Raw genomic sequence first — 20,806 nt, 5'->3', positions numbered from 1 at the left:
TGCATTCTTTTTCATGGTTGCTACAATGTTACTACACCCCTAGTTGGGCAACTTACCATACATTCTTTTACATTGTCCTCAGGTTAGCTGGACATTTTGCCTGTCTCCACGTGCTAAAAGCAAGGTGTTTTTTCTCCTGGAGGCTCTAGGGGGAGAACTAATTTCCTGCCATTGCCACTTCCAGGAGCTACCCACCATATTCCTTCACTTCTGGTTCCTTCCATTTGACAAACCAGATGGTTTAAACAAATAGTTTATTTCTTTAGACATCTGGAGCATGGATATAAGACTAGTTGTGTCATATCTACCTCTATAACGGCCCAGTATTGTGTCATTGGCTTATCACAGCAAGTTCATGAAATTTCCTCAAACAAAATAGAATAAATTACATTCATTACATTCTTCTTACCAAGTCAGAAAGGTCACTGGTTCTCTGTGAGACAGATATGCAAAGAAACTTTATGCCCAAAAGACTTCCTGAGTAAGTCCTGGTTACAGGGACAAGTTATTGTCCAAAGGGTGTATTTAACCATTAAAATAATAATAATTCTAGGGGGCTTCAGTGGCTCAGGCCTGTAATCCTAGCTACTCAGGAGGCTGAGAGCTGAGGATCGCGGTTCAAAGCCAGCCCTGGCAGGAAAGTCTGTGAGACTCTTAACTCCACTAAACGCCCCCCCAACCAGGAAACCGGAAGTGACGTTGTGGCTCAAGCGATAGAGTGCTTGTCTTGAGCTGAAGAGCTGAGGGACAGCGCCCAGGCCCAGAGTTCAAGCCCCACGACCGACAACAACAAAAATCTGCTGTTGACTATGGATACAGTGTAGATTTTTGTTGTCGTCTTAAAGATCAATATCGAACAAGTTAAGAAAACCTGATCGCGGGAGCTGAACTGCAGTTGCGAGGCTACGTGGGAGAACTTTGAAAAAGTTGACATCTCCCTTAATAGAAAATGGACTCTTCTTGAAAAAGGGAATGAAAGAAACCGCAAAAGGCCACGAACGATCAACCTGCTACGGGGTCTGGAAGCCATGGGTGCCGACTTGTCAGGTGGGCTGCTTGTTGATTTCTCTTAAAAAGTCTCCTAAAAGGAGAAGAAGGGCGTGGTGCTAGAAGCTTCTCTGACCCAGTCTCTGGAACATTCCCGTGGGGAGGACCGTCCCCCCCCTCTCCCCCCCCCCCCAGCTGAATGACTGTGTTCCCTCTCCACCGTTTGATGCTTCAGGTAGCTTTTTTCCCCATTTCCCTTTTTCTTTTCTCCCTTTTTAATGGTTTAGTTCCAAGGCCTTCGGAAAGACGTGAACTTCGCAGACTGACGCCAAATACCGCAGCGGCGCGGCCCGTCCTGGCGTCCCCCGGGGCCCGGCCCCACCGGCAGCCAGGACGCAGGGCGGCGGGCGCTTCCCGTCCGGGCCCGGGAGCCCAGCCGGGGCCGCTGGAGGGGGGGGGGGAGCGGCGGCTCCGGCGCCCGGGGTGGGGGCGGGGAAGCGGCGGCGGCGACCGACGCGACGGAGAGGCGTCCGCACGGCCGGCGCTGATGCACTCACGCCGGGGCGGGGTGTGCGCACGGCCTGAGCGGCAGCAGCAGCAGCAGCGACGGCGGCGGCCACTGCCGCAGAACTGAGGGGATCCGGGCGGGGACGCCTGACGGGTGGGCGAAGACCTCGCCGCCCGGACGCGGCGGGTGCGGCCATTTTCGGGCCGGGGACGCAGGGCGGCGTGCGTGTGTCCGTGTGAGCGCCCGCCCGCCCGCCTTCTCCCTCCCGAGGACCCGCGGCCGGGAGAAGCTTCTCGCGCGGCCCGGGCGGGCCGTGGATGGGGGATTCGCGGGCCGAGCGCCGCCGGACCCGGGAAGCGTCGCCGCCGCCGCCCGCGCTCCGCCGGAGGAGGCCGAGGAGGAGGCCCCGGGGCCGCGGCGCCGCCCGCCTCCGCCTCCGCGCCGCCCGCCTCCCCGCCGCGGGGCCCGCGCGTCAGGGGCCTGCTTTTGTGAAGGCCTCTCCGGACGCGGGGCCGCCGCTCGCCTGACGCGGAGCCCGAGGCCCGCAACCCTGAGGCGGCTACCTTCCCCGGGCGCGGCCCCTCATCCCCGCGAGCACGGTGGCGGCCTGGGCCATGGATTAAGGAGGAGGCGGCGTGGGAGGAGGAAGATGGCGGCCGGCAAGAGCGGCGGCGGCGGCGGCGGCGGCGGCGGCGGCAGCTGCAGCGCCGAGGAGATGACTTTCCTGGAAGGTAACGACGTGTTTTCTGCCCTCCCGGGAGCGGGACCCGTGCGGGAGGGGGGTGGGGGTGGGGAGTCCGGGGCCGCCGCGGCCCCCGGCGCTGGGTGGACTCGAGCCGAGCGGGGCGCGCGGCGGGCGATGGCGGGGAGGGGGCGCGCTGCGACCGCGCCGCGTTCCGGGCCGCCCCGGGGCGAGGGGCTGCGCGGGCCTCGCTGCGGCCTGGCCCGGTCCGGTCCGGCCCGGCCCGGCCCGGGGGCGGGGGGGCGGCGGCGGCCTGGGAGGCGGCGCGCGGGGATCGGGGGCTTTTTTATTTTTCGTGTTGATTTCTCGGTGGTGGCCCGAGGGTGCGAGAGCCGTCTACATCCGGGCATCGTTAGAAAGTTTGGGGTCGTCGGGGATGGGTTTGGAAAAGGGGGAAGACCTAGTTTGGGGGGGGGTTCTGCGGAGTCCCCGGGCTCGGCCTGTGCCACTCACCGTCCACAGGAGGCCTGGGCCCTGCCTGATCACTTACAAAATAGGTTTTGCTAACATTAAAGAATACATATAAGATTAAGGATAATTGTGACACAATCTGAGGGTCACGGGGTCAGCTGGGTGTGGGGCGGACAGTCAGGGTAGGTAATGGACGAAGTTTCGTGTTGCCATTCAAGCATTTTTGTTCAGTGAAATGTTTACGGTGGGTGGATTCAACCCGTCTTTAGAGGGAGGAAAAATAAAAGAGGTTTTGCGTCTGGGGTCCGTGGCATTAAGTGTCGTGGTGGCTTTGGGCCGGTTTATTTGTAAATTCTTCCCCCCCACCCCCTCCGCCTCCTCGGGTAGCTAAATTTCACTTTACTCCAGGCCCGAGAACTTTACATGTTTCTATTACTTCACTGTCGGTTCCGTGTTTGGCGGTCTGTAATCGAGCTTATTGTCAGTACGGTTGGGAAAGTGAGTCTCCGTGTTGGTTAAAAATAATTACACTTGGCGTAATTTTTGCCATTATCGCCCTCCCCCCCCACCCCCTCCAGATTTCGCTGCGCCTTAGGAGATAAAGTCTAATTGAATCGAAAACCTGTTACCTTGGTTGTTACAGGTTCTGTCGGAGGATGTTGAGGGTTTGGGTGTGCCTTGTTTACTGCTTTGATAACGGCATTTCAGTTATGAAGAGAGGTGTGGGGGAAAGTGTGTGTGTGTGTGTGTGTGTGTGTGTGTTTGCATGCACGCGTGCGCGCAGATCCTGGGGGTTGAACTCAGCCTGGATGCTGTCCCTGAGCTTTTTTGCTCAAGGCTAAGAGTCTCACGGAGTTTCTTGCCCTGGTTGGCTTCTGGCTTCGAATCACCAGCCTCAGAGGATTACAGGCGTGAACCACCAGCACTCTGCTAGTAATTTTCTTAATTCTTGCTGTGTCTAAGTGATGAGAGAGCTTTATATGAGATTCTTACCAAGATGATGAAGCTGTGAGTTTTTCTTGAGTTCAGGAAAATTCTTTGGAACACAAGAGGTAACCTGTCAAGAGGCTGATACAGTAGTGCACCTCGTGTTACAGGTAATGATTGTGTTTTTGGTTAATACTGCAAACTCAAAAGATGCTTTCAGCTGTTTATTGTATTCAATGTACACATGATCATACTTTTGTGCTGTAGTATTAGTTTGAGGTTCTCTAGGCGTTTGATTCCATTTAAGTTCTGATTAGGTGGACAGAGGGGGAAAAAGAACACAATGGCAACAGATAATGGCTGATCTGAATTGCAAATGATTAGTTTATGTAAGCCAAGGGTTTTTGGATGTATTTTCACCATGTCTCAGCACTTTCTTTAAGAAAATGGTAGCTTGTTTAGAAATTGAGCATAAGGGGTGAAAAGGGTCTTGATTCCTCATAACCAGTTTTCATGTATTGTTTTGAATCTTCCTAAATAATGGATAATAGCTAGTACTACTTGCATATGATACTATTTTTCCATTATTCTTTTGGTTCCTTACAGTTTTATTATTGATTGATTGGTTGTGCCACTACAGGGGCTTGAGAATGGGCCCATGATCTCGCTTGGCCATTTTGCACAAAGTTGGCCCTCTACCACTTGAGCCACACTTATTTCCAGCTTTTTGCTGGTTAATTGGAACTAAGGATCTCAGACTTTTCTTCTTGGGCTGGTTTGAGCCATTGGATCCTGGCAACCTGACAGTCTTACTAATAAAATATTCCATTATAATTTGCCACAGATTTTTGTCTTTCCATGTTTGTGTTTTCAAAGTGTGTCTTCTGTCTCCATAGGTTTTTTTTTTTTTTTTTTTTTTTTTTTTTTTTTTTTTGGTCCGGTCGTGGGGCCTGAACTCTGGGCCTGGGTGCTGTCCCTCAGCTCTTCAGCTCAAGGCTAGCGCTCTACCACTTGAGCCACAGCGCCACTTCCGGCTTTTTTCTTTTTGCTTATGTGGTGCTGAGGAATCGAACCCAGGGCCTCAGGCATGCAAGGCAAGCGCTCTACCACTGAGCCAACTTCCCAGCCCTCTCCATAGGTTTTTAAATTTTATTATTAAGACATCGACATACTTATTTCGGTTTTAATATCTACAGCACATTTCTTGAAAATCGGAAGTAGGTTTTCATTTATTCATCAGACGTTTATAACAGTATACACTGCACTGTACCAAGGTGAATAAAATAGTGCATCAAATAGTCACCAAAGTCCCTATCTTCATAGAGCTTGCATTTTAGTGGGAGATATTCAATAAACAAGTAAAAATAATCCCTTTGGAGCAGTTGTATCTCCAATTTACATGTAGTTCCTTTTGCTTTGTTCATGTCTGCTTAGATGTCCTGGCACCACTGCATGGTTTCATGTGTACACATTTACACATAAAATATTTATTTTTATATTGTGTATCAGCACTTACCAAATGATAAATTTGTTCCTTTCCAGCCTTACTAAAAAATAGGCTCTGTGAAAGCAATGAGTTTGTTTCTTCACTGTCATATTTCTTATATCTAGAACCTATTTGTTTAAGAAATAAAGCAGACTATACCAGTGTTATGGAAGAAACATACCCAGGACAGATGGAGAAGTTGCTTTCTGGTGTGTAAGCAGGAAAGGCATCCTTCAGGATGATACTGAATAAATGCTTCCACTATGAGGCTCTTCCAAGGGGATGATAATGAAAGGTTCAAAGGCAATATGGTTCTATTGTTTTCTTTTTTGTCTTCCTCATATCTGTTCACCTAACTGTTATCCCTCTTTCACTTGGTTTTAGCAGGTTCCCCTTAGTTCATTAACCCAATGTGTATTTATTGGATTATCTGCAATGTTAGACACTAAATGATTTACAGTGGTGAGGGGAAATAAACCTATAGTATCTCCACAGAATTTCCCACATGCTGAAGAAAATCAATATCACCAAGTAATGACATAGGTAAACTTACAACTGTCCTGTACTGTAAAGCAAAGTAGAGATATTTATTAGACTGAAAATTTGATCTAACCAGGGTGGTTTGAAGGGTGAATCAAAAGGGAGGTTCGGTGGGAGACAGCTTTCTAGACAGAGGGGATAAAATAAAAGAGTGGAGCACATGTAGGGAAGTAGAGCAGGATAGTATGGTGCCTGGAAGGAGAATGGAAGGTCATTGGTTACCATGTGAATAAAACTTTAGAGGGGCAAAAACCAGTTAGTGATTGAAATAATAGGGCAAAGATGGTAGGTAGCCTGTTTTCCTATTCTTCCTTTTGATAAGCTCCCCCTTGTTTTCTATTTTTTGGGAGCACTAACAGTCTACTTATTCTCACATTTATTTCTTCTTTGTACTTGTTTCTATCTAGCTTTTTTGTTTTCTTCCATTTGAATTACTTTATGTACATTTTCTCCCACTTTTCCTCTCCCCCTCTCTCCCCATTAATTTTTCAACCTCTGCTAAAGTATTTGTATTATTACTTTAGTTTGTTTCCCTTTTTATTCCTGGTCTATTTCTCTTTGTAGACCTTAATCTATTAGGTTGAAAAACTGATACTGAGCTATTGTCCTCTTAGCAACAACAACAAGAAAGCTTTTACTCTATGAAAAGTGTTCTTCATTACTAGTAGCTTCCTGTATAATGAATAAGAACAGTCCAAAGCTCAATTAGTTTGCCAGTTAACCAGAGACAACATATACTTGTATTATAGATTAGGGCTTGGCACTTGCTAGGCAAGTGCTCCACCACTTAACTACAACTCCAACCGTTTTTGTATTTTGTGTTTTTTTTTTAATTGTGAAAATACTGTACAGAGGGGTTACAATTACATGGGCAAGATAATGAGTACATTTCTTATCAAGCATTGTAGCCTCCTCCTTTGTTCCCCCAGCCCTCCCACCCAACCCTCCTTCCCCCACTACCAAAGTTGTAAAGGTCGTTTTCGACAACGACTTGTACATCTCATTGTTGCAATGGGTCCACCTGTATCCCTATTTAAACGATTTGTTTTTTCCCTTTCCCTCCACAAATTATAACAACATCAAATACAGTGAAAGCAGGGGTTATACTGTGGGGGAGGGACATACAAAGCAACAAAGAAATAATCTTATAAATGTGTTAGAAACAATCACATGAAAGAAAAAAACATTTGAATACATATCTTAGGGTTCATTTCCCTAACATCAACTTACCTGACTTTTTCTGCTTGACTCAGACATATACTAGTAATTGCAAATAAGGGAAACCATGAGGTGTATGTTTCTTTGGGCCTGGCTTACTTCACTTAATATAATTTTTTCCAAGCCTTTCCATTTCCTAACAAATGGGGCAATGTCATTCTTTCTGATGGAGGTATAGAATTCCATTGTGTATATATACCACATTTTCTTGATCCATTCATCTACTGAGGGGCATCTGGGTTGGTTCCATATCTTAGCTATGGTAAATAATGCTGCAATAAACATAGTTGTGCTGGTAGCTTTAGTGTGGTCTTGTTTTGATCATTTGGGTAAATGCCCAAAAGTGGGATTGCTGAGTCATAGGGGAGCTCTATGTGGAGTCTTTTGAGGAACCTCCATACTGCTTTCCAAAGTGGTTGAACAAGTTTACACTCCCACCAACAATGCAGTAGGGTTCCCTTCTTGTCCACATCTCCTCCAGCATCTGTTTTTAGAGTTCTTGATGATAGCCATTCTAACTGGGCTGAGGTGGTATCTCAATGTTGTTTTGATTTGCATTTCTTTTATGGCTAGAGAGGTTGAGCATTTCTTCATGTGTCTATTGCCAGCCGTTTTGTTTTTATTTTATTTTTGCCCTAGAGTATCACCAATTTTTCCCTGGCTGGCCTTGAATTTGAAATACTCTTGCCTCTGTCTCTGGGGTTACAGGCATGTGCAACTATGTGCCTGGCTATTTCGTGTTCTCAGCTAAAGCACAGTTTCTCCTACATGGTAGGCATCTTGTAGAGTATGACCAAGGTCTTTAGTTTTGGATGACTCAGGAATATATATCAAAGTTCTCCACTTAGCGCTGCTCTCTTCTCTTCTGATTGTCCTACTTTGAGAAATATCCTTACATTCTGTATTCCTGTAGTAGTTTGTTCCTTGTTCTCATTCCAATTGAAGTAATTCATTTAAATACTCAATTCCATGTATTTACATGAGCTAGAGGAGTAGAACCAAGATTTTACTTGTAGCTCTATTACTTCAAAACACTGTGCTGTTGGAAAGTCATTAGGCAGCTCATGTTGCTAGGAGTAAGTGAGAGCAGAGTGGGATGGAGTCCAGTACCCCTTTAAGGGAATGTCCTAACTTTCTTTTTTCTTTTTCTTTTTTTTTGCGTCCGGTCGTGGAGCCTGAACTCTGGGCCTGGGCACTGTCCCTCAGCTCTTAAGCTCAAGGCTAGTGCTCTACCACTTGAGCTACAGCGCCACTTCCGGCTTTTTTTTTCTTTTTGCTTATGTGGTGCTGGGGAATCGAACCTCATGCATGCAAGGTAAGCACTCTACCACTGAGCCACCCCCCCCCCCCATTGGGGTTTAATCTAACGGTCTTATGCTTGCTAGACAGGCACTCTTTCCCTTTTTTGTTATGTTTGAGGTGGAATCATTACATCTTGCCTGGGCATGCATGTGGCCCCCAATCTGCCTAATTTAAGTTAGGCTTTCTATTATAGCTAGGTGGCAGGCAAGCCGCCACATGCAGCTTCTTTTGTTGAGATAGAGTTTCATGGACTAATTGGACTAGATCCTCCCAACCTCAGCCTCATGTAGCTAGTATGACAGATTTGCACTACTGTGCAAGCTGTGGGTTCACAAGGGGGCCTGTGTGTGTGCCCAGGCTGGCCTGGGGACCTAGACCCTCCTGTTCTTAAGCCTCTCAAGTGTGTGTGTGTGTGTGTGTGTGTGTGTGTGTGTGTGTGTGTGTGTGTGTGTGTGTGTGTGTGTGTGTGTGTGTGTGTGTGTGTGTGTGTGTGTGTGTGTGTGTGTGTGTGTGTGTGTGTGTATAGCCTCTCAAGTGTGTGTGTGTGTGTGTGTAATAACCCCTGGTGTTTGGCTCCTATCTTTTCTGTGTTTTATTTACTGCCTGCCCATTCATCATTTAGTGATCATCTTGGTTTTGGGATAGACTGTACTGGCATCATGGTATTAGTGTTCAGTTTCATTTCCTGACTGCACGGTTGTGATAAGACTGTCTTATCACTACTTTGAACTGCAGGTACCAGATCTCAGCCTCCTGAGGGGGGAGAAAAATCACCAGGACAGTTGATGCTGTGTTGAACCCATTTCTTTTTACTTCCTTCTCTCCTCCAGTTATTTATATTAATTAATTAAAATACATTAGTTGTATGAGGGGCAGTTCCCTGTGAACTTGTGCAAACAGAGTATGGCAATTAAACCCTAGCATTTCTTCTGACCCTTTTCCCCCTTAAGACAATTTCAGCAGGTCTTATTCTTCTATTCTCATGCATTGAAATAAACTACATCAACCATATTCATCCCCATTGACTCATCCTTTCCTCCTACAGGTCTCCACCACACACAAAGAGCCTGTTTTCCAAGTGTGTATTAATTGTACCAGTTTACCATATAGTACTCTAGACATGAATACATTTTGACCAGAATAATTTCTGTATTGATCAGCAACTTGTCCATGCTGTATTTTTTGTTTGTTTTGTGCTGGTCCTGGAGCTCGTACTCAAGGCTTGGGTAGTGTCCAGAAGCTTTTTCATATCAAGGCTAGTGCTCTGGATGTAATAGAATTACATTTCTATTTTGCCTAAGGATATTGAATGTTTTTTTCATGTAACTATTAGCTGTTTATATTTCTTTTGAGAACTGTCTGTTCAGTTTGCTTGTCTATTACTTGGTTTATTTGTTCTTTTTTTAGTTTTGTGAGTTCTTCATATATTCTGAATATTAATCCTTTATTTGTTGAAGATTTTCTCATGTTCTATTCTCTTAGTTCTGGTGATTGTTTCTTTTGCTATGCAGAAACCTTGATGTCTGGGCAGTAAGTCTTTAGTTATTGTTCCTGCATTTTTGGAGTTCTATTTAAAAAAATTACCTGTGCCTATAACTCCCCTCTCTCCATGATGTCCTGTGTTTCAGGTATTACAGTTTGTCATCCGTTTGGAATTGATTTTTGTACTGGGTGAGAGAGATTATAGTCTTGTGCAAATGAATCAACAGTTTCCTCAACTTAATTGAAGAGGCTGCCTTTTCTCGTGTGTGTGTGTGTGTGTGTGTGTGTGTGTGTGTGTGTGTGTGTGCGCGCGCGCTCTGACAAAATAAATGGATATAGGTATGTGGAATTTTTAAAAATTTTAAAGTGTGTGTGTGTGTGTGTGTGTGTGTGCTCTGACAAAATAAATGGATATAGGTATGTGGAATTTAAAAAATTTTTAAAGTGTGTGTGTGTGTGTGTGTGTGTGTGTGTGTGTGTGTGTGTGTGTGTGTGTGTGTGTGTGTGTGTGTGTGTCTCATGGGGCTTGAACTCTGGGCCTGGACACTGTCCCTGAACTTCTTTGCTCATGGCAAATGCTTTACCACCTGAACCACAGATTCACTTCTGGCTCTCACGCTCTCTCTCTCTCTCTCTCTCTCTCTCTCTCTCTCTCTCTCTCTCTCCCTCCCTCCCCCTCCCCCCCTCTCTCTGTCTGTCTCTTTTGGTAGTTAATTGGAGATGAATCTCATGGACACTTCTTCCTGGGCTGGGTTGAAACCACAGTCCTCAAATCTCAGCCTCCTGACTAGCTAGGATTGCTGCCTTGTGTGGCTTTATTCCTTGATCTTTTATTGTGTTGCATTGGTCTTGGGGTCTATTTCTGTGCCAGTACCAAGCTGTTTTTGTTATCATGGTTCTGTAATTTGAAGTCCAGTATAATGATACCTCCAGGGTTGGGAAGGTAGCTCAGTGGTAGAGCGCTTGCCTTGCATGCATGAGGCCCTGGGTTCGATTACTCAGCACCACATAAGCAAAAAGAAAAAAGCTGGAAGTGGCTCTGTGGCTCAAATGGTAGAGCGCTAGCCTTGAGCTGAAGAGCTGAGGGACAGCGTCCAGGCCCAGAGTTCAGGCCCCACGACTGGACCAAAACAAAACAATGATACCTCCAGTGTTGCTGTTTTTATTGGAGATTGCTTTTGCTACTTGGAGTCTTTTCATACTTCCACAAGAATTTTTGGATTATTTCTGTATTTCTGTGCAGAATGGCATTGGGATTTTATTCGGTATTGCATTGAATCTGTAAATTGCTTTTGGAACATGGCTTTTTTCTGCCAGTCCATGAGCATGGGAGGTCTTTCCATCTTTTAGTGTTGTCAGTATTTTTCTTCATGGTTTTCAGTGGAGGTTTTTCCCTTCCTTGGTTAATACCTAAGTATACTGTTGTTTTTAAGGCTATTGAGAATTGTTTTTCTGATTTTTTTTTCCCTTAGACACACAGATTTTTGAATGTTGATTTTATACAAGAGGCAGACTTTAGTTTGATAGTTACTATTTCCCATGTGTCTTTTTATACTTTATGTGTCTCTGAATTATAAATACATACAACATACTTATATGCATATGCACTTATACACAAGGTATACCTATATAGAGAGAATATACAAAATTAGGTAAGTAAATCATACTGCATTTGTTCTTTGGCAGCTTCTTAAAGTATTGTTTGGAGTATTTAACAATGTTGATAACATAGTGAGTGGTTTACTTTTTCTCTTGTTATGAGACATAGTCTTGCTAGCTATGTGACTCAGGCTAACTTTAACTCAAGATACTCTGACCCTGAGCACTGGGTTTACAAATATGTACCATCACACATGGCTTACTTATTTATTTGCCAGTCCTGGGGCTTGAACTCAGGGCATGGGCACGGTCCCTGAGCTTTTTATTCAAGGGTAGCACTCTGCCACTTGAGCCACAGTGCCACTTCTCATTCCTTGGTATCCCAGAAGATGGGTTCCAGGAGCACCAAAATCCTCAATGCTCAAGTCTCTTACATAAAATGATATAGTAATTACCTGTAACCTATGCATATGTTTCTGTATACTTTATCTCTAGATTACTAGTAATACCCAGTACAATGTAAGTGCTATGTAAATAGTTGTATCATTTACAGAATGGTGTATTTGCTCAGAACACACATTTATGTTGTTTTTGTTGCTTATTGTTTTCATTTTTTGCCAGTTCTGGGGCTTGGACTCAGGGCCTGGGCACTGTCCCTGAGCTTCTTTTGCTCAAGGCTAGTGCTCTACCATTTGAGCCACAGTACAACTTCCGGCTTTTTCTGTTTATGTGGTACTGTGGAATTGAATCCAGGGCTTCATGCATGCTATGCAAGCTCTCTATGCTCTCTACCACTAAGCCACATTCCCAGCCCTACACATTCGTTTTTTTTTTTTTTTTTTTTTTTTCTGTATATTCCCTATATGTTGGTGGGTTAAAATTGTGCATGTGGAATTTGAGAATACAGATAACTGACTATATACTTTTTTTTTTTTGCCAGTCCTTGGTCTTGAATTCACAGCCTGGGCACTGTCCCTGAGCTTTTTGCTCAAGACTAGCACTCTACCACTTGAGCCACCGTGCCACTTTCAGCTTTTTCTGTTTGTGGTACTGAGGAATTGAACCCAGGGCTTCATGCATTCTAGGCAAGCACTCTACCACTAAACCACATTCCCAGACCTATACTGTTTTTTAAAAAATACAGTCTGTTTATGGAAATATATTGTATGCAATTTGCAACATACATGCAAGTTACTATTGAATACATTGCTACTGTGAACATTTTACTATGTTTTAAATTACAATTGTGAACATTTTTTAAAGTTCATTTCCTTTTCACATATATATGTATGTGTGTATGGATGGCAGAAGTTGGCAATGTTTCTCTGTAAAAAAAACCCAGAAAGTGGTGGAAATCTTAACTTTTCATAGTTCATAGTCTGTCACAATTATTGAACATGTGCCAGTTCATCAAGAAGACAGATACATATACAGGAGAGTAATGTGTTCCAATGAGACTACTTTTGGGCATTGACATTTTAATATATAATTTTTTTTTTTTTGGATCCGGTTGTGGGGCCTGAACTCTGGGCCTGGGCGTTGTCCCTCAGCTCTTCAGCTCAAGGCTAGCGCTCTACCACTTGAGCCACAGCACCACTTCCGGCTTTTTTCTTTTTGCTTGTGTGGTGGTGAGGAATTGAACCCAGGGCCTGAGGCATGCAAGGCAAGCGCTCTGTCACTGAGCCACCTTCCCAGCCCCTTTCCCCTTCATCTTTGGGTCTGTCATTCTCTTAAACTAACACAGTGCAGTTATCAAAGTCGGAAAGTTAATGCTGATATTATACTGTTGCATATTATACATTATATAAATTTTCATCATTTGACTTAAAGATGCTTATTAATAGCAAAAGAACAAACTTGTTCAGGATCCTATCTCTTAATCTGGCAATCACTTTTTGGTCTTTTAATTCTAGTTTGCAAAGGTTTTGTTGTGAATGGGTGTTGTCAATTAAATTTGTTGTGAATTATATGTTTTGCTGGGAATGAGTGTTATGAGTTGAATTTATGGTCTTTAAATATTAACTTTTGCAGTTTGGAATAAACCCTACTTAAAAGTACCATTGTCAGATTTTGGATCAAATATTCAGACTTCATAGCTACACAATGTTCCTTCTTTCTTTCTTTCTTTCTTTCTTTCTTTCTTTCTTTTCTCTCTCTCTCTCTCTCTCTCTCTCTCTCTCTCTCTCTCTCTCTCTCTCTCTCTCTCTCTCTCTCTCGGTGCCAGTAGTACCAGAACTTTAAATCAGGACCTTACTCCTGCTTGAGTTTTTCTGCTAGTAATTGGTACACTACCACTTAAGCTCTGCCTCCAATCCAATTTTACCTTGGTTAATTGGAGATAAGAGGCTTTCTGACTTTTCTGCCTAGGTAGGCTAACTTCATATCTTAAGATCTCAGCTTTCTGGCATGGGCCACTGCTGCCTGGCTGATATTTCTTTCTTTTTTTGGGGGGGGTGTCCGGTCATGGGTCCTGAACTCTGGGCCTGGGCACTGTCCCTCAGCTCTTCAGCTCAAGGCTAGTGTTCTACCACTTGAGCCACAGCGCCATTTCCAGTTTTTTTCTTTTTGCTTATGTGGGGCTGAGGAATCGAACCCAGGGCCTCAGGCATGTAAGGCAAGTGCTCTACCACTGAGCCACCTTCCCAGCCCCTGATAATTTCTTTTTAATGTCTGGAAAGGTTTAGGTGAGGTTGGTATTGTTTCATAAAGTATGGAAAAGAATAAGTAGCAAAGCTTTCTGAGGTTTTCTTTGTAGAAAAATTGTAATAATGGATTCAGGGTGGTTTTTGTTCTTGAGGTGGTTGTTTTTTGTTGCGGTCCTGAGGCTTGCACTCAGAGTCTGGGTGCTATTCCTGAGCTGCTTTTGCTCAAGGCTATTGTTCTACCACTTGAGCCAAAGCTCTACTTCTGGCTTTTTGGGGGGCAGGAGAAAGAGTAGTTTATTGGAGATGAGACTCACAGGCTTTTCCTGCTCCTTCCTGCTGGAGTCAAACTATGATACTCAGATCTCAGCCTCCTGAGTGGCTGTGATTATAGATGTGAGTCACTTGTACCTGGCTCAGATTCTGTTTTGTTTAAATTGCTATTGTGATGTTATAAAATCTTATGTCAGAGTGTAATAGGTATCTTTACAGGCATTTAGGCTTTTTGCTTTTTTGTCTGTGTGTGGTGGTGTTGGGGTTTGAACCCAGGGCCTTGTGTATTCTAGTCAAGTACGTGCTGTAACTATGGAAACATACTCCCTAGACCAGGTTTATAAGTGTTGATCATACTAAAAACTCAGGGCCAGGATATTCTCTTAGCTTTTTTGCTCAAGGCTAGTTACCCTACCACTCGAGCCATAACTCCATGTCTGGCTTTTTGTGGTTAACTGGAGATGAGTCTCATTCATTTTCCTGCTTGGTCTGGCTTGGAACAAAGAGTCTCAGATCTCAGCCTCCTGAGTAGCCAGGATTACAGACCTGAGTCACGAGAGCCCGGCTACATACTTTTTTTTTTTTTTTTGGCCAGTCCTCGGGCTTGAACTCAGGACCTGGCACTGTCCCTGAGCTGCTTCTACTCCAGGCTACCACTTGAGCCACATGCCACTTCTGTCTTTTTCTGTGTATGTGGTACTGAGGAATTGAACCCAAGGCCTCATGCATGCTAGGCGAGCGCTCTACCACTAGGCACATTCCCAGCCTACATACTTTTTTTTAATGTAGTAAATACAAAGTTGGTTTGGAGGCCCATCTGACCCTCAGAAGGAGTAAAAGGCTTTGAACTACCATCCTCAGTTCTCAGCCTCCTGAGAGGTAGGTAGTCCAGTAATTTTTAATCTCTCTGTCTGTCTCTGTCTGTCTATCTGTCTGTCTCTCTGTCTCTCTCCCCTCCTCTTCCCCCTTCCTCTTTCTCCCTCTTTCTCACTCTTCCCATGCCTCCCTGCCTCCACTCCTTTCCCCCTCCTCCTTCCCTTCCTCTGGTGTACACAGAAAGAAAATTGCATAATGGTGCCAATCTTAAAAGCCTCATCTGCACATTATTTATAACTTGTAATAAGGGAGAACATTTGTTATTTGTTGAAAAAATTAATGTTTTTATTAGTGTTTTATTTATATGTTTTCAGGGAGGATTTATATTTTGTTAATCCTGTAGAGGCTCTTTCCTCCCTTAAAAAATTTTAATAAGTTTTTTATTGTGAAAATACTGTACAGAGGGATTACAGTTACATGAACAAGGTAATGAGTACATTTCTTAGCAAGCATTGTTGCCTCCTCCTTTGTTTTTCCCTTACCATCCCTTCCCTACCACCTCTACAACTATACTCTTGCCCCCCCCCCCAGTTTTTTTTTAAATTGTAAGCTGGGTGTTGGCTACTCAGGCCTGTAAGCCTAGGTACTCAGGAGGCTGAATCTGAGGTTCAAAGTTAAAAGCCATCCCAGACAGAAAAGTTTGTGACATTCAAACAAGCCAGAAGTACAGGCGTGGCTCAAGTAGTAGAACACCCATCCTTGAGTGAGAATAATCCAAGTGAGTACAAGGCCCTCAGCTCAAGCCTCTATACTAGCACACAGAGTTTTTGTTTTGTTTTGTTTTGTCAGTCATAGGGCTTGAACTCTGGGCCTGGGCACTGTCCCTCAGCTCTTCAGCTCAAGGAGAGTACTCTACCACTTGAGCCACAGCGCCATTTTGGTTTTCTGGTGGTTAATTGGAGATAACGGACTTTCCAGCCTGGGCTGGCTTTGAACCGTGATCTTCAGATCTCAGCTTCCTGAGTAGCTAGGATTACAGGCGTGAGCCACCTGCACCTAGCTCAGAAAGTTTTTTTAAATATTAAATGCACAACTTGAAATTTGCCATTTTAACTATCACCAACCACTGCCATTTCTAGAATTTCTAATTTTTTTTCAAATAACTTAGTGTACATTTTTAAATGAATTCTATAGGGCTTGCCTAAGTGTGCATGAAGCCTTGGGTTCAATTCCTCAATACCACATAAACAGAAAAAGTGGAAGTGGCACTGTGGCTCAAGTGGTAGAGTGCTAGCCTTGAGCAAAAAGAAGTTCAGAGACAGTACCTAGGCCCTTAGTTCAAGCCCCAGGACCCCCCCCCCCCAAAAAAAAAAAAGAATTCTACATTCCCCTCTAGCTCCTGGTAAGCTCTCTGCTTTTGGTCTGGGAATTTACCTATTAAAGCATGTCATGTAAGTGGGATCATATACTATTTGTACTTGTCTTTTCATTGTCTATTCTGTAGTGTGTGTGTAAGTATATCATACTTTTTAAAATTCATCCAGTAACAGATAGACATTTGGATTGGTTCCACCTTTGGCTTTCTGTGAGTAGTGCGATGCTATGAGCGCTGGGATAGGTTCAAGTCCATGTTTTCAGTTAATAGCAGTATGTATCTAGAAGTGCGGTTGCTGGATTGTGTATAATTTTTTGGATTTTTTTATGTTTATATGCTGGTCTTGGGCCTTGAACTCAGGGCCTGGGCACTGTCCCTGTGCTTTTTTGCTCAAAGCTCATGCTCTACCACTTGAACCATTTCTAACTTTTACATTGGAGAAAAGACACATGTGGATTTTCCTGTCCAGGCTGGCTTCAAACCATGATCCTCAGATTTTAGCCTCCTAAATATTTTAGGATTACAGGCCTGAGCCACCAGCACTCGCTTCTGTTTAACTTTTTGAGGAACTTGGAAAAGGAATTTTTAAAAGACTTTTTTGGGGGGAGTGAGGTAGCAGTGCTGGAGGTTGAAACTCATGACCTTATCAAGACAGGCAGTCTTTTTTTGGGGAGGGAGGGTCGGGTTGTGGGACCTGAACTCCAGGCCTGGGCGCTGTCCCTCAGCTCTTCAGCTCAAGCCTAGCGCTCTACCACTTGAGCCACAGCACCACTTCTGGCTTTTTTCTTTTTGCTTATGTGATGCTGAGGAATCAAACCCAGGGCCCCATGCATGCAAGGCAAGCGCTCTACCACTGAGCCACCTTCCCAGCCCACTAGGCCCCAACTGGATTTTTTTTTCTTTTGTAATTCCCACCAGCAGTGCACGAGTTTGATTTTTTTCTGTCTCCTATTCAATATTCAGTACTTGCTAGTTTTTTTAAATAGTTCATTGTTACTATAAAGGCAATGTACTTTATAATACAGTTGTATTATAAAGGCAACTGTACAATGTACAGTTATATAAGTCAGTTAAAGAGTTTATTACTTTTTTTGGGGGGGGGTTCGGTCGTGGGGCCTGAACTCTGGGCCTGGACGCTGTCCCTCAGCTCTTCAGCTCAAGACTAGCGCTCTACCACTTGAGCCACAGCGCCACTTTCGGCTTTTTTGTCTTTACTTATGTGGTGCTGAGGAATCGAACCGAGGGCCTCATGCATGCAAGGCAAGCGCTCTACCACAGAGCCACCTTCCCAGTCCGAGTTCATTACTTTTTGGGCAGTTTTACCCCTTCCCCCTCACTTTCCCAGTTTCTCCCTGCTGTCTCCACCCACAAATTGAATAGTTCATTTTCAACATAGTGCCTAATGAGTACTACTGCTGCATTTGTTCAGCCTTTTCCCTCCATTTCTGTATCCTCTCCTAAAGACAGATAAACAAGACAGAAAACAGAAACAATAGAGAAAAAAGCCTTGTTTCATTTCCTGAAGTTCTCATTTCATTAAAAATTATTTTATATTTTTTATATATTTTAAATATATTAAGATATCTATCCTGATGCTAGAGTACAGTTTACATGGTAGAAGGCTTACGTATCAAGCACAAGGCCCTAGGTTCAGTATATGCAAATTTTAAAAAATTCTTGCAATTTAGCAGGTAGAGATAGGAGGATCACAGTTGTAGGCCAATGTAGGCAGTTAGCATGCAGTACTAAGTACCTTTTTAACAACACATTTCTCAGAGTTCTTTTTTTTTTCTGGGTCCGGTCGTGGGGCCTGAACTTCTGGGCCTGGGCACTGTCCCTCAGCTCTTCAGCTCAAGGCTAGCGCTCTACCACTTGAGCCAGAGCGCCACCTCCGGCTTTTTTCTTTTTGCTTATGTGGTGCTGAGGAATCGAACCCAGGGCCTCAGGCATGCAAGACAAGCGCTCTACCACTGAGCCACCTTCCCAGCCCCCACATTTCTCAGAGTTCTGAAGATGTATGGTCAAATGAAGTTTCCAGATTAAACACCTGCCTTCTCCTAGATAGTGCTCTCTCAGTATGTCCTTCTCTGATGAAAGGACACACTCCCTTTGGATCTTTGAGGAGGGCATTAATCCCAGTATCTCCAAAGGCCCTGTTTCTTAGCACCATCATCTTTGGGGTGTGGCTTTCACCATCTGAATTTTGAGGCAACATTTAAACCATAGAATTTGCCATGAGGTAGCTATTTATTTTTAAATGGTGTTTGGATTGAACCCAGGTTGTTGAGCATGAGAGAAATCACAGTCACTGCACTATACTCCCAGTGTATAGATATACTTTTATTTGTGTCTCAGCTCAAAAGTCCAGAGCCATAATTATCTGTACTACATTTTCTTTTAGTAAAATCTCTTTCCCTCCCTCCCTACTTTCTTTTTCCATTGCCCTTTAAGGCATTCAGGTTTCTTCCTGAATTCTCCTGCTGCTGGGACCTTGAACTTTAGTTTTTTGTCAGGAGAGTTCAGGACAAATTCAGCTTTTGAACTTTATTTTTCTCACCATATTCTAATGCTTCAGAGGATATTTCCTTGGTTTTCTGATCTAGTTTTTCTTGTCATCAACCATATTATCTACAGAAAAAACTTTTTTTTTTATTAATATGCAGACATGATTGAATTTGAGAAAAAGGTTAGTGCTCTGGGTGAATGAATAAGAATCTGATCCAAGATTGAAAAGCCTTATTTTCTACATTTCATAATACTCAGGTTCCTCCCTCTCCTTGTTTTTATTGTGTCTTACTAATTTGAGTTTCTTTCTTTAGCACACACATATATAGATGTTTGTATAGTAGAAAAGACATTTATTGTGTTGTCTCTTTAAAGAAATACGGTATTTACAAGAAATAGAAGAGCAAGTTAAAAGAAAATCTAGAATGATCAGAGAGCTTGGAAATGCTCAAATTTGTTTTATATTTACTAGTTCTATTAATGAATACTTATCTCAGTTTGTTTTTATTTCAGCTTTGGCTAGATCAGAGTCTAAGAAAGATGGAGGTTTTAAAAATAATTGGAGCTTTGATCATGAAGAAGGAAGTGAAGGAGATACAGATAAAGAGTAAGGATTTCTTTCTTGCCTTAGATATTTTATAAGAATTGAACTATTCATTAGAGAATTAATAATTCCATAGAAATTTTTTTAACAGTATGGTGGCTTTTGATTAACTCTAAAATAGTAACAGTAAGGAAAGATAAAACAATTCTTTATTGGTAGTTAATTTGGTGTATTATGTATACATAAATGTGATAGCTTAAAAGTGTACCATAGGAGATTTCAAGTTAAGACAATAGTTCTTTTTAAGAGAGGGAAAAAAAAATTCCATTCAGGCAATAATTTTTAAAAAGCCTTTATCATATGTAAGTGAGCTGAGATCCCTTGAATTTCAGGTAAATTTAAATCTTGTTTTCTTAGGTCAGGTTTTTGACATTTACAAAATGCTTTCATCTTAGATCAGATTTCCACCAAAGAAATGAATGTTGGTATAGATGATAAACCTAGGTGTTCACCCAGGCAGACGTTAAGAGAAGTGTTCCCTACATTCTGTTGAAATACTGGAAAGTATACTGTGTTAAAAATATATTTTATCTAAGCACCAGTGTCTCACACCTATAATCCTAGCTACTCCATAGGCTGAGCTCTGAGGATCATGTTCAAAGCCAGCCTGGGCAGATAAATCTGTATCTCCAATTAGGCAGTAAAAAAGCTGGAAGTGGAGTCATGGCTAAAATGGTAGATTACTAGCTCTGAAAAGGGAGAGCAAGAACAGGAGACCCTGAGTTCAAACCCTAGTACCAGTATGTAAAAATATAAGATTTTTTGAAACAAGGTCTTGCTATGTAATGCAGAATGGCTTGGAACTTGCTATGTTCCTCAGGCTGGCTTCAGACTTGGTGATCCTAATGCCTTGGCAATCCTTAGTGCTAGGGTTACAGGTATGTGTAATTTTTCCCCCCAGTGCTGGAGATTGAATATTGGTCCTTGCCCTTGTTAGGCAATCAGTACAGACTACTTCCCCAACCCTAAAATAATAGTTTAGTGTATTTTCATGCTGTAAGTGCAGGAAGTGGAGCCGTGGCTCAAAGTGGTAGATCACTAGCCTTGAGCAGAAAATCTCAGAGTCAGTGCCCACACGATGAGTTTCAAGCCCTACAACTAACCAAAAAAGAAAAAAAAATTTTTATGATGCAAATTCATCTTGTTTCCAGATCCTTGTTACTGGATTGATTCTGAAAGAAACAAATTCAGAAAGAAATACGTAATATACATACAAAAGTCTATCAGAACTATAAATGGTTTTTAAAGAAATCTGAACACATGAAAACACTCAGTATATCGGATCAAAATTATAAGTGCTTTATTTCTCTGAGAAATAGCTCTGTTAACGTGATCATTTTAGATTCCTTTAGGTTTTATGTAATGAGAATTTTTAAAAAATAAGTTGGC

At 43.2% G+C, this 20,806-nt stretch overlaps 1 protein-coding gene across 6 annotated transcripts in view; it reads left to right on the top strand.

Annotated features, from left to right (window-relative positions):
* Window positions 1-926: 926 nt before the first annotated feature.
* Senp6 (SUMO specific peptidase 6) overlaps window positions 927-20,806 on the top strand; it is a 106,300-nt gene continuing 86,420 nt past the window's right edge. Inside the window, exons 1-2 of one of the 6 annotated variants that reach the window (XM_070010572.1) lie at window positions 927-1,047; window positions 19,327-19,420. In XM_070010572.1, coding sequence (XP_069866673.1) covers window positions 1,029-1,047; window positions 19,327-19,420 — 113 coding nt within the window. In that variant the 5' untranslated portion in view covers window positions 927-1,028. Of the gene's footprint in view, window positions 1,048-1,540; window positions 2,227-8,112; window positions 8,135-19,326; window positions 19,421-20,806 lie in introns of those variants that run through there. The other 5 variants (XM_070010577.1, XM_070010570.1, XM_070010571.1 and 2 more) reach the window with 5 other exon arrangements.

The sequence above is a fragment of the Dipodomys merriami genome, unplaced genomic scaffold (assembly GCF_024711535.1).
Source record: "Dipodomys merriami isolate MVZ:Mamm:240054 unplaced genomic scaffold, mDipMer1.0.p SCAF_8, whole genome shotgun sequence".
NCBI lineage: Eukaryota > Metazoa > Chordata > Mammalia > Rodentia > Heteromyidae > Dipodomys > Dipodomys merriami.
This window is presented reverse-complemented; position numbering and strand designations above follow the sequence as displayed.